At 40.3% G+C, this 12,339-nt stretch overlaps 1 protein-coding gene and 1 long non-coding RNA gene across 3 annotated transcripts in view; one reads left to right on the top strand and one right to left on the bottom strand.

Annotated features, from left to right (window-relative positions):
- The window catches only part of LOC134501453 (thioredoxin reductase 1, cytoplasmic-like), a 14,996-nt gene extending 8,247 nt beyond the window's left edge, over positions 1–6,749 (bottom strand). For both annotated transcript variants that reach the window (XM_063309283.1, XM_063309284.1), the window contains exons 1-3: positions 6,330–6,749; positions 3,129–3,230; positions 290–450 (exon numbers count right to left, since the gene is read on the bottom strand). In XM_063309283.1, the coding sequence (XP_063165353.1) occupies positions 290–450; positions 3,129–3,230; positions 6,330–6,429 (363 nt within the window). In that variant the 5' untranslated portion in view covers positions 6,430–6,749. The remainder of the gene's footprint in view (positions 1–289; positions 451–3,128; positions 3,231–6,329) is intronic.
- The window catches only part of LOC134501351 (uncharacterized), a 243,836-nt gene that overhangs the window by 166,796 nt on the left and 64,701 nt on the right, over positions 1–12,339 (top strand). The window lies entirely within an intron of this gene.

Below are 12,339 nucleotides of genomic sequence, written 5' to 3'. Positions count from 1 at the left end.
TCAGTAGCCCATGCTTAATGTGAGTAAATGCCATACCATAATTCTTTAGTCAAGATGGCCAATGCTGGGCAGGCGGGGCTGCTAGGAGATTTTGGAAACTGTTGACCTATACATCTGAACAATAGTAGGTTCGGAATGATTATATGGTAAGAACAGAGAAACACCAAAAGCTTCCAAAGACAGTCCATTTTTTACTAATTCAGTATCATGTTTATGGATTGCCAGCATTCTCTGGTGTTTCATTCAGATACACATTCTGCATCTATGCATCTGAGAAAGAATACATTACCTTGGCACAGAATTTGCAGGTTGTATTGCTGAAAATCATAACACTGTTTTCATCTATGAGTGTCTGGACCGCTAATTTCCAGTCCTTACTATTAATAGCAGCCTCCACATTTTTTCCTTTGCCATGAATTTGGAATGCCTTCTGAGTAGCATCTACTGTGGCTGCAAGAAAAATAAATAATGCCGTTATAGTAAAATAGATTATAGCACCCTTCCCAAACTTGATACCACCCAGGTGTATTGGGACAGTCATTTCCAGAATTCCTGGCAGAGGAGTCCAAAAGTTGGAATATGGGGGAACTAGGGAAGTTTGGGTTCAAGGGTACCAAGAAAGTGTACTGTTAACTTTCAAAATAATTTAAAAGATTCTATTAACTTAGAATCAGTCTAGACAAGACAGCTGAGATTTATGTTTAGATGCTCTGTTTTCAGCTTTTGTAAAACCTGGTGGAGAATTTGATTCAGATTAACACCTGCAGATGAGAATTTCATCAGCAAAAAAGTGCAAGAAAAAAAGGTAAACAAGGATGGGCCAAATGTCAGTGCTCAGGGACTGCACCTAACATTTCTGATAGCAAAAGGCCACAAAACATAGACAAGGACAGAGGGTCGGCCAACATTTTCAGTGTGGGGTGTGTGGATGTTTTTCATTCTTAATTTATTTTTTATTTTTTATTAAATAATCATTCAATTAAACAATGTAAATGCTTCCATCATTCCAGCAGTATTACATGGAAAAATACAGCTATAGCTATAGAACTGTTTTTATGAAATTCCTTACTGGAAACACATGCAGTCTCATTTCAAGTAGGAACTAGGTTGTGTACTGGATGCTCCGCTGAGCTGCCACAATGCCTTTAACAGGTAGGAAGATGGTAGGGGTGGATTAAAAAGTCTTGACCACCTTGTTAAAGGAATTGATAAGTACACTTTTCCCTCACCTGAACTTCTGAAGTTCTTTCCCTCCCTAAGCTATATATCTGCTTTTCTACTCACAATCAAATTTAGAAATGAAGACCTCATAAAAACATGTTTGAAAGAGAAGGATTTTGTCCAGGTGTACATACTTCTAGTCCATTTTGGTCTCCCATATTTCAGGGTGTGCAACGGAAGTAAGGCTAGAAGTTCAGTTGGGTTAAATTATCAATTTGTACATAATCAGCGGAATGTCAACAAGTTGAAGTATTATAACTGAGACTGTGGATTTTGTATGTTTTGTGATCATTCTCTGGCTGCTTATTAAGAAATATTGTTATTAATGAGGTTGCAGAAGGGTAAAAGGATGAAAATTACAGATAATTTTCCATAGTAGATACTGTGATGTAACTTGGTATCACAATGAGGGCATTCTCCAGAAAGTATCATGTATCCCTTAGGCCCAAACAATACAATACAAGCATAAAGCATTAATCATAGTCAGCTGAGCATTACCATAAAGTATCCACTTCAATAGCTTTATATATGATTATGGCTTTTCTTCTGACAGGTATACAGGAATTTGGTTATGCAGCTCCAATTAAAGTTAATGGGGTTGTTTTTGTGCATCTAAAGAAATTAGGTTTTAACCTCAAGACATTTTTATTCACAATCTAAATTAAACTGGCCTAGTGGTAGAACAAGATCTAGCCAAATAAATCCTGTATTTCAAGAATATGCTCACTTCTGTTTGGTTGAAACAACTAATGTTTTGATTGGGTAAATACTTTTGCAGATCAGGGGCAGATTTAGAGTCAATGGAAGTCATTGCTTCCAGATGTGATCTGTTGAATCAGCAGCTCAAACTCAAACTCAGCAACCAGACCTGGAGCAAATTCTGCAGTGCCAAAGATGAACAATTTAGCTTTCAGATCTTGAATGCTGTTCTACCTGGATGTGTGGCTACATCAGACAAAACAGGCCTAGATGAGAACTGATGAATCTCAGTATATTTTAATATAGAAAGTCTGCTATTTGTTCCTGGCCTAGAATACTATTCTCCCCACTTAATGTTAGGCTACTATTAATTCTGCAAAAACAAGTGTTTTTCTGTCCTCCTTCAAGATGCTCAATGGTGGTTGGATGATTTTGGATACTGAAATTAATGGTTTTACACTCCTTTGTTAGATGGTTTGGTGTATTAGCTTACTTGTTTAAATGTAGAAAGACCGGCAAGCTGTATTTGGGAGCCCCCTCCTGGTCATTCTGATAAACAGGGCCATGGAAATTTGGCCTAAAGTCCCACTTGCTGGCACCATTGACATACTTAAAGCAACTCCAGGATGCCAGTGCAGAAGTGGCAAAAATAATATTGCTGCTCCTGACAAAATAATTGTCTCTTAATTACTTTAAAATAAAAGTGTAATGAAACAGCAGGACAACTGATGTTAGATATTCTACACCAGTGTTTCTCAACCTTGGCAACTTTAAGATGTGTGGACTTCAACTCCCAGAATTCCCCAGCCAGCCATGATGTATATGGCTAGAACATGCTGGCTGTGGAATTCTAGGAGTTGAAGTCCACACAACTTAAAGTTACCAAGGTTGAGAAACATTGTTCTACACAATGTATAGCCTGCAAATACAAACTTCCAGAAATAATATCTGAGTTGGTACTGAAGTTTAACTCAAATGGACAGGACAATGCCAATTAGTTGCTGCTTATGATTTAAATTACAAATAATAATTACATGATCCTTATTAAGTGCCCTTTCATTTTAAATTAGCAAAATTAAAACAAATGCTCCCCAATTACCTCCCTGACTTACTTTTAATATAATAATAACCAAACTATATTGCTGTAATCCAACTCTCTCTCTTTATTCATAAAATAAAGGCTCCTCCCCCTTTTTATCTGCACTCACTTGATTCTTCATTGATACTGGTGTATTCTCTCTGCTTTGCACCATGGTGGAAAGGTTGAATGCTCTCTATGCAAAGGGTTTCTCGACAGCATCTGCATATGACTGTGTTTTGAATCAGAACAAAAGAATATTTCATGCCAATTTTCCAGCTCCTGTTGCTTAATACATTACAACTTATTTATTTAGCACCGGCTGATGTAAACATGCCTAAATTCTAGACACTTTCTATTCAAGTTAGGAGGATGAAATTCTGTTCTTCGTACTTCTATACTTCATTCTTCAGGTAACACTTAAATGCCATCATGAAAAAAGAGCCACTCCTCTTCCAAGGTAGTTCCTTTAAAAATCCTAAACTTTTAAAACTCCTTTCAGCAAAGGCAAAAAATAAAGCAACTAACATTTACAAAATGGCACTTCGTTAGTAATAGTCACAAAACGCAAGCTTCAGAGGACAAATTTGGCATTGTGCAAAATGCTTAGGCGCATCCATAGTTGCTAATCCAAGTTTTATTTTCCTGGACCTAATCAGCTCTTACCTAAGGACCTAAGGAAACTGGAAATCAGATAGGGATAGCCCAATAACAAAATTACAAAGATGCTCCAGATAGAACTGACACAGTCTCACATACCACATTTGGAACTGAACTTCATGTTTGGTATTCAGGATTATTTTCCCCTAAGCAAAAATGTGATTGGCTTTTCTCCTCCTATACTGAATGTGACAGAAGAGCACATATCTGGTGAATCATCCCTGCTTGTTTTGCCACAAAATGTTTGGTGTGGCACCCTCTGGTCTTTCCTGCTTTTTGGTTGCCACTCACTGGAATCTAGAAAATCTTGGAGCGCACACACCTCTCTTATATGTTAGGAATGTGCCATTAGAAAGACCTCCATTGGAATATGAGTTCACAAATGCCCCTTGCAGCCTTAATTTGGCACTTCAGCACTAAAAAGAAAACACATGACAGTGTAATTTTTGAAGCCAGACAACCATAGATAACAATTTCTGGTGCAAAGGCTGGACTCACACATTGTTCTAAATCATTGGAATAGGCTCACGCCACATTCTAAACTCTCCAAAATGATGAAGACAAAGAGGGACATGTCTAAGGAATGAAAGGAGGGGCACAACATCAAAAAAGAATACAAGGTCTCCAGAAACTGTGTCAGAAAAGCTAAAGCTCAGAATGAATGGAGGCTTGTGAGAGATAACAAAAACAACAAAAGAAGGTTCTTTGGGTATGTTAGAAAGAAAACCAAAGAAGATATAGATCCATCACAAGGAGAAAGTGGTGAGCTGGTAATACGAGATGGTGAAAAGACTGAATTCCTTAACTCCTATTTTTGTCTTCTGCCAGAAAAGAAATGACACCCTTTCTTGTCAACACTAAGTTACTGGGCGAAGGAGGGAACTGCAATTTAGGATAGACAAAGGTGCTCATAAGAGAGTTTAGATAATGTAAATGAATTCAGTCTTTACGGCCAACGGGATTACATCTTAAGACAGTGAAGGAAACCAGCAGAGTTGGTAAACACTTGGGAAACCTCGAGAACTGGAGGTCTGGTGAGGTCTCAGGGTTCTGGAGAAGAGCAAATATTCTCTCCACGGAGAAAAAGAAGGTCCCAGGAAATTACAGACCTGTCAGCTTAACATCTATACTGGGCGAGGTCTTCAAACAGATGATCAAACAGCATGTTTGCACACTACAATTAACAGAAGGCAGTATGCGTTTGTTAGAAACAAATCATGCCAGCTAACCCTGGCACCCTTCTTTAACAAAGTAGATCAGGGGAATGCCACAGGCATAATATACTTGAACCTCAGCAAAGCCTTTGACAGAAGGCTTTCATTATATTCTTCTTAATAGAACAGCAAATTATGAGCTAGATTTATTTATCTATTTATCAAATTTATATGGCCACCCATCTCACATGAAGGGACTATTGGTGGCGTACAGCAAAAAAGTATAAAATAAACATGTCAAACACAGCCATATTAAAACACACACACACACACACACACACACACACACACACACGAGATTCAGTCAGCAACAGAGCCACCTCAAGATCTCACCAGACACCCAGGCCTGACAACAAAGCCAGGTCTTGAGGGACTTCTGGAAAATAAGGAGGGATGGAGCTGATCTCAGATAATAGTAACGTTAGATGGAATTGCAAATGATTAATGATCAGGCCCAAAGTGTGTTCATTCGTAGCTCTGTCAGGATTAAAACACGTTCTCTTGGTTCATTCCAAGCCAGAAATGAAGCACATCATACGATCAGTGGAGAGTCAAAAATATGTTTATTCACCCAAAGTTACCTAGTTGCTTTGGGTGGGCAGTTGCACACACTTCTCTTTGTTTCCCTTTTTATAGGGTTCTGAAGTTTAGAAATTTAGTCAATCTTTATCAGTGGAATAGAACACACTAGTTTATTACAAACAAAGATTTCCTTATTTTAGAGTAAAAGTAGATACCTCCTTATTTATGGTTAAACAAGTATCTCTTTATCTAGAGCTAAAGCAGAAATGTTTTAAATGGGCATTTCATCTGGACATGTGTTTTTCTATGCATAAAATATATGTCTTCCTTATGGGTATGCTGTGTGATGTCTCTATTGTTTCTAATGGAGAAGCCAGCTTTTATACAATGGCATTACTGCTGCCTATTTACTACTGCCTATATAATCTTTAAACATGTACAAAAATATTCTAACAGCTCTAAATCAGCTTGGATGGAAATATCAGGTGAAGGGCCAGTTAAAGGTGAAGGGCCAGCGTGGCTGGCTGGGGAATTCTGGGAATTGAAGTCCACATATCTTAAAATTGCCAAGTTTGAGAAACACTGCACTAATCCATAGTTCATATGGGTATAATTTACTGAATCCAATTTGCAAAGTCTGCACTGGCCCATCAACTAATCACACAGGCCCAACACGCTAAGCTATACAAGCTTAGTGTGTATATCCTGTGAATACAGCCGGAGGTTGGTTTCAAGCCTCATGCCAGCCATGATTTGTTTAATCACAACCGGCTGAAAAAAGTAAATAGCTGAACGCACACCACACGCCCAGATAAAAAAAAAGCCACCAAACATCGGGGCTTAGCGCAATGTGAATTAACCCGGGCTACTCTCTTTCTCGCAAGCACCCCCTTCCTTCCTTCCGCCTCGCCTGCCGGCATGACGTCACAACCCACCTTCCAAGGGCGTGGCGCTGGCCCGCTGCTCAGGCTGCGCGCCGGCTCTGGCCGCGGGCGCTTGCTGGGCAACTCTGCCCTTCCGCGCTGAGTTGCCCATGGCTGGGCTCCTCGCGTCCCCGTCCCCACCACGGGCGTCTCCGCCCGTCTCCCCGCGTCTTGCGACCTCTCCTGGCCGCCAGGCGAAGCGTCAGGTCCCCGGCGCGGTAGACTCTCCTTCTCCTCTTTCTCCGCGCGCCAGCTGACCCTGAAGTCTTGCAAAGAGCGGAAGAAGCCAGCGGTCTGCTACTCTTGCAGCCCGCTGCGTTCGCCTGGCCGAGCGGAGTCCCGGCTTTCCCTGTCGCGGAGGCCTGCAGGCAGCAAGAGCGGGTTTGACAGTCGCCAGCCGGTTGCGATGGTAATGGAACCTGAAGCGAACGAATGAAGTTCTGAAGTCTGAAAGGGACCCCTGCTGGCCGAAAGGGAGTGAGTGACTTTGCAAGGGAAGAACAAAGTGATTACTCTAACTGTAATAGAAGCCAGCCTGGTTTGTTAACAATAGGTTAGACCAGCCTTTCTCAACTTTTTGACGCTGGAGGAACCCTTGAAATATTTTTCAGGCCTCGGGGAACCCCTGCACATTCAGGCTCAAATACAGGCATGAACAGTGTTCTTAAACTAAAAATAAAGGCTGAAACTCACCTCTTTAATGTGAAGTTGCCTGAATTTGAAATAAAATTTGAAATAAATTATGGTCTCCCAGGGAACCCTGGTTGAGAAACGCTGGGTTAGACAGAACTTATTGCTTTTTTTTTTGATAAAGTGACTAGATTAATAGACTGAGAGAATGTTGTGGATGTAGAGTACCTAGTCTTCAGAAAGGCATATGATAAAGTTGATCGTAGCCTTTTTCTTTTTAATTTCTTTTTATTGCTTTTTAAAATAATGACAGAAAAAGGAAAACAAACAAAAAATACGCGAAGATACATATGTTATGAAAATACATAGCAAGTGCTTAAAAATAAGAAAAATATAACAAAGAAATAAAATAAAAATATAAAATATAATGGGTCATTACAACAATAAACAATTAAAATTCTATATATATTTATCTAATGCAAATATGATGCAAGGAGATAAAAAAAAATCCCTTCTCACCCCTGTGGCTGGTATGTGTCTTCCTCAACCTTGGGTCCTCTGTCAGAGGCCTGGGAGTTTGAGGGTTCTGCACAGTATCTTAGCTGTTCCCAGCACTGCACTCTGCTGGACAGAGAGCTCTGAGGTTGCTCCTGGGGTCTGTTGGAGCCGCTCTCCCAGCTTGGGGGTCACAGCCCCAAGTGCCCCTACCACCACTGGGACCACTTTGGCCTTCACTTTCCACATCCTTTCTAGTGGTTAGAGTGCCGCCTTTGGAGCGGGAAACGGGTTCAAATCCCGGCTGTACCTACCTTATCAGTAGGGGTACCTACCTTACCAATAGGAGCAAAGACCCCTTAACACTTCACCTGCCTACCTCAGATATGAGAGTGATACGAACTAAGAGAGTCATGCAGGCTCAGACGTCACCCGGATTAACAAGGTCCGTGTCAGATGTTGGGGAACCAGGACAATCTGACGATAAGTGGGCTACTGAAACAAACCATACATGGACGAGGCAAGGGTATACATACATGCATACATACATACTGCAATTATATAACCATGTCTTTCCCTAAACTACTGTATTTTGTAAAAATGAGTCCCATATTTCATTTTACTTATCCATACAAAGTCTACATCTATAGGTAATCCTCTAATAGGTGGCAAGTGTACTCGGGTCTTCATTCATTGAGTAAATAGGGCCATACAATTTATCTTTCCGATCATAGCCTTTTTCTTGATAAAATGGAACAGAGTGAGATGGATGGTCCCACCAACAGATGGATTTGCATTTGGTTGAACAACTATATTTAATGTGCTATCATTAATAGTATTATGTCAACATGGAGGGAAGCATTCACTGGGCTACCCCAGAGGTCTGTCCTGGGCCCAGTGCTCTTTAGCATTTCCATAAATGACACAAATTAGGAGATAGAAGAGACGCTCATTAAATTTGCAGATAACAAAGCTTGGGAGGGGGGGGTTTCCTGACACCTCAGAAGACAATCTCAAGGTTCAAAAGGACCTTGATAGGCTTGAACCTTAGGCCCTATCCAATACAATGTTGTTGAGTGGCAAAAAAATATAAATTTCAGCACTTAGGTAGAAAAAAACCAGATGCACGAGGATAAGATAGGTGGTACTTGCCTCAGCAGTGGTACTTGTGAGAAGGATTTGGGTGTCCTAGTGGACCACAGATTAAGCATGAGCCAGCAGTGCTACAGCTGCCAAAAGAGCCAATGCAATCTTGGGCTGCATCAATAGGATATAATGTCAAAATCACAGGAAGCAATGGATCTGCTCTTTGCTGAGCTAGTCAGTTGCCACCTGGAACACTGTGCCCAGTATGGTTACAGAGAGACTCAGAATCAATTTCAGTTGTCTCTAGGGATAAATTCCAGGGAAGTACATACCTAAAACTTGGGTTTACAAGGGCCTTTCCCTGTGATTAATATATAATGAATAGACATGTTTGTCTTGTTCATGCCCATAGACTTCCTGCTGATACTGTATCTTTCAAGAATTCAGGAGCCAGATTGCAAGAGTATCCTATAATTGTTTTATATGTGTTTTACTTTCAGCATTTCCATGAAATAATCTACAGAACTGTAGTTTAATGACTTTGCTGAGAATTCTGCCTAGAATTCTGCCACCCCTCTGTGAACCAATTCTCAGGCCTCCCTAGAGTGAGGGAATTTGCCATTTAACCAGTGTAAGTCTATATTATAAATATTTCCCTGAAAGAATTGTGTGGTCAAGAAACTGAAAATACACATCTTATGCTCTTGTCATTGCCCTGTGGTATGTGGTGGTCTCTGTATCAGAGTTACTGAATATTTTTGCAGCAAGTATTTAATGTCCTCACATTCCCATTGATATACTCTTTTGAAAAGCTTTTATATCTTCATTTGCCATCTGTTATTTTTCATTTGCATTGATGTTAACTTCTACTTGCTTGAAAAATACTGTACCCAAACCAGCTAAACAAGCAAAACCCTACACCAGAAACTACCTCAGTACAGATGAAAAGTGATATGCAGTGTGTTTCAGAAACAGACCCAAAGTTGTGGCTTCAGGCAAGGGAGACACCCGGTGTGAGACTAAGGTGTGTTGCTGCTGGAAACCACAAAGATCTTTCCTTCTGCTAGGATCAGTTATGCAAAAAAAAGTCTTGCTGTATCATTGCTGTCTCAGTTTTTGCCTTCATCTCTCTCCCCCACCCCGCATTCTGCCACCTAAAACAAGTGCCTCCTGCTAGACCACAGTCTTGCAGCTTTAACATCTGGACAGCAAAAGATAGCAGTGCATCCACACATCTTTGAAATGAAGTACATGTGATTTTTAAAATATTTTTCCATGTAGCTTTGGATAATTTCAGATCATATACTGTATGTCTCCTGTTCTGGAAGGTTAATATCTATTTCTCTAGAAGTAGAATATGCTGGGGCTTCGTTAATAGATACAAAGTCACCTGAATCTCTCCTATGTTCCTCAACAAAATAGGGCATTTTCACAAAGGACTTTAGCATCCCTCCAATATGATGGTCCATCCCTTTATTCCCAACTGGCAGAGTGGGTTTGCTCCAAGTCTTTTCTATTAAATGTCTTCTTATGGGACCTAGGAAGCGTGACCTTCTCTGTCATAGCCCGCACCCTCTGGAAACAGCATCCTCTCTCTTGGGGTTCCAAAAAGCCCTTAAAGCCTGGCTTTGATCCCAGGCCTAGGGCTGACCAACATGATTACTTAATTCATTAATTAATGAGTTAATTAACCTGATTTAATTCCAGAATATGTGGGGGGGGGGCTCTGTCATGCTTTGTTTTAATAGTTGCTTGTAGTCCCGGCTGTCTTGTTTAGTTAATGTTTATACTTGTTTTAATTTAGTATTGTATTTTGTAAGCAACCCAGAGTCCAATGGGGTGGGGGGCTATATTCAGTCTATTAATTAAATACAAATAAATAAATATCCTTGGGCAGGGGAGGTCACTTTCTTCTGGTTGGGGAAACTTTTGTGATTGGAGGTGCTTAAACTCTGTGGGATTTAAGGGGGCAGGCAGTTTTTTTGGTGGAAACTTCTGCCATTCCAACTCCCAGCTCCTGGACTCTGGTCCATCCCACTGTGAACACCGTGTATTCAGACATAGATGGGAGAGGCATGACAGTGGCTGCTAACCCTTTTTTGTGCCCCATCATTGGACAGGAGGGGGGAGTGGTATCCAACACATCTTGAGTTCTCAGATTAGCTGTATGAGACCAATAACGTGCTGTTCTAAGATTGTGTTTTAAGGACAGAAGTTGGGGGGGGGGGTTGGGGGGGGAGATTCTGGTGGAGTGGTACTGTCCATAACCATATGTGTTATAATCTGTAATACCCATAATCATATGTGTTATAATACGTTATCATAAAACTGTATAATATTTAGAACTTTTCAGAAGTCATGATGCTGTGTTGCTTTTTCACTGCTTGTAATAGTAGCCAATCAGTAGTGATTCCACTGATTCTGTTCACCTTTCCACAAAAATATGGTGTCACTATCAAAGGCAGATAACCCAGTTGCCTGATCACAGAAATCCTTGCCAGTTCTAATGAGGCATCTCAGAAAGGCTGGTGAAGGCATGGCCTGAGCTATCTGAGTTGCCTAGGCAATTTGTATAAATATATTTCATTGAATGAAACTGATGTGTGCTTGTTAGTTTAGTTTTTCTCCTTGTATGTCCTATAACCTCTGACTCTCTCATAAGATAAAATAGTACTGGACTGCATTTGTATGCCATATCAGCTAGAAGCCTTAGTTTTCAAGCCCACATTAAAAATAATAATGATAGATAGAAAACACACACACATACCCAAATGGCATTACAAGGCATGGAAAAATCTTAAATTATTTTGACAGTAATTTCTTTCCCCCAGATAACTTTGTGAAGTTTAGTTCTGTGATGCAATGGATCATTAAAACAATGCATGTATTTGGATATATACATGCTTCCTGCTAACTAATGAAGTAACACAAAATAGCTGTTTCTAAAATGGGGGGGGGGAGAGCTGAAACACCCAAGTCTAAAATTGTAGACATTTCTTTTGTGTAATGTTATATGCATATGCACATACATTTCAAAAGAGTAGAATAATAAGTATCCCAAGTTCTTAACACATGGATTGTCATATAAGTTCTCATAGTCCTAATGTAGGATGAAAGCATGCAAGAGCTACAATCTCTTTTTGGAAGAATTGGCTCTAGGAGCCTACTATCTAGAATAAGGTCTCCAGCCTTTTTGGACACGTAGACATATTCATGAATTTGAGATGAGAATCCATTTCATCCTTCTTTTGTGGACTAAAAATCATTTAACTCATATAATAAGTTGTATCAAGTGGTATCTGCCCTTCATTTGGCAGGTTTAGTCAGGTAGGAAAAAAAAGCAATTGTTTGTAAAATGAGGTTTAAATGGCAAAGAAATGCAATTCAGTTAAAATAAAAACAAATGCAGAATTTTTTTTTTATTTCTCACAATTGTATACCTCCAGTATCTAGAGACTTTTGCCAGTTTACAACTAGGCAGCAGCAACTTTCAAAGACCCTTGAGAATAATTCCACCTTGACTGCCTTCCAAAATGAAGCCAGGGTTGTCACAGATTTGATCTCCAGGGGTTGTTCTGTAAGGCAGAGTCATCCACCAAACAGACCACGGTCTCTGGGCCCCCACAAATTTCACCAGATGTAGCACAGGAGTCTGCAACATTTCCATACGGGATGAGCATACAATATGGGTCAGTACTACATTGAGAAGGTAGTCCTGCAAGTGCATAATAGCCAAGGGTTCAGTGGTCAAAACCAACAGTTTGAATTCTACCGCAAAGCCTACTGGTACCAGTGCACCACCCACAGTATT

Source organism: Candoia aspera, chromosome 7 (genome assembly GCF_035149785.1).
Source record: "Candoia aspera isolate rCanAsp1 chromosome 7, rCanAsp1.hap2, whole genome shotgun sequence".
Classification (NCBI taxonomy): Eukaryota; Metazoa; Chordata; class Lepidosauria; order Squamata; family Boidae; genus Candoia; species Candoia aspera.
The sequence above is the reverse complement of the archived record's forward strand: the minus strand, read 5'-3'. Positions and strand labels throughout refer to the sequence as shown.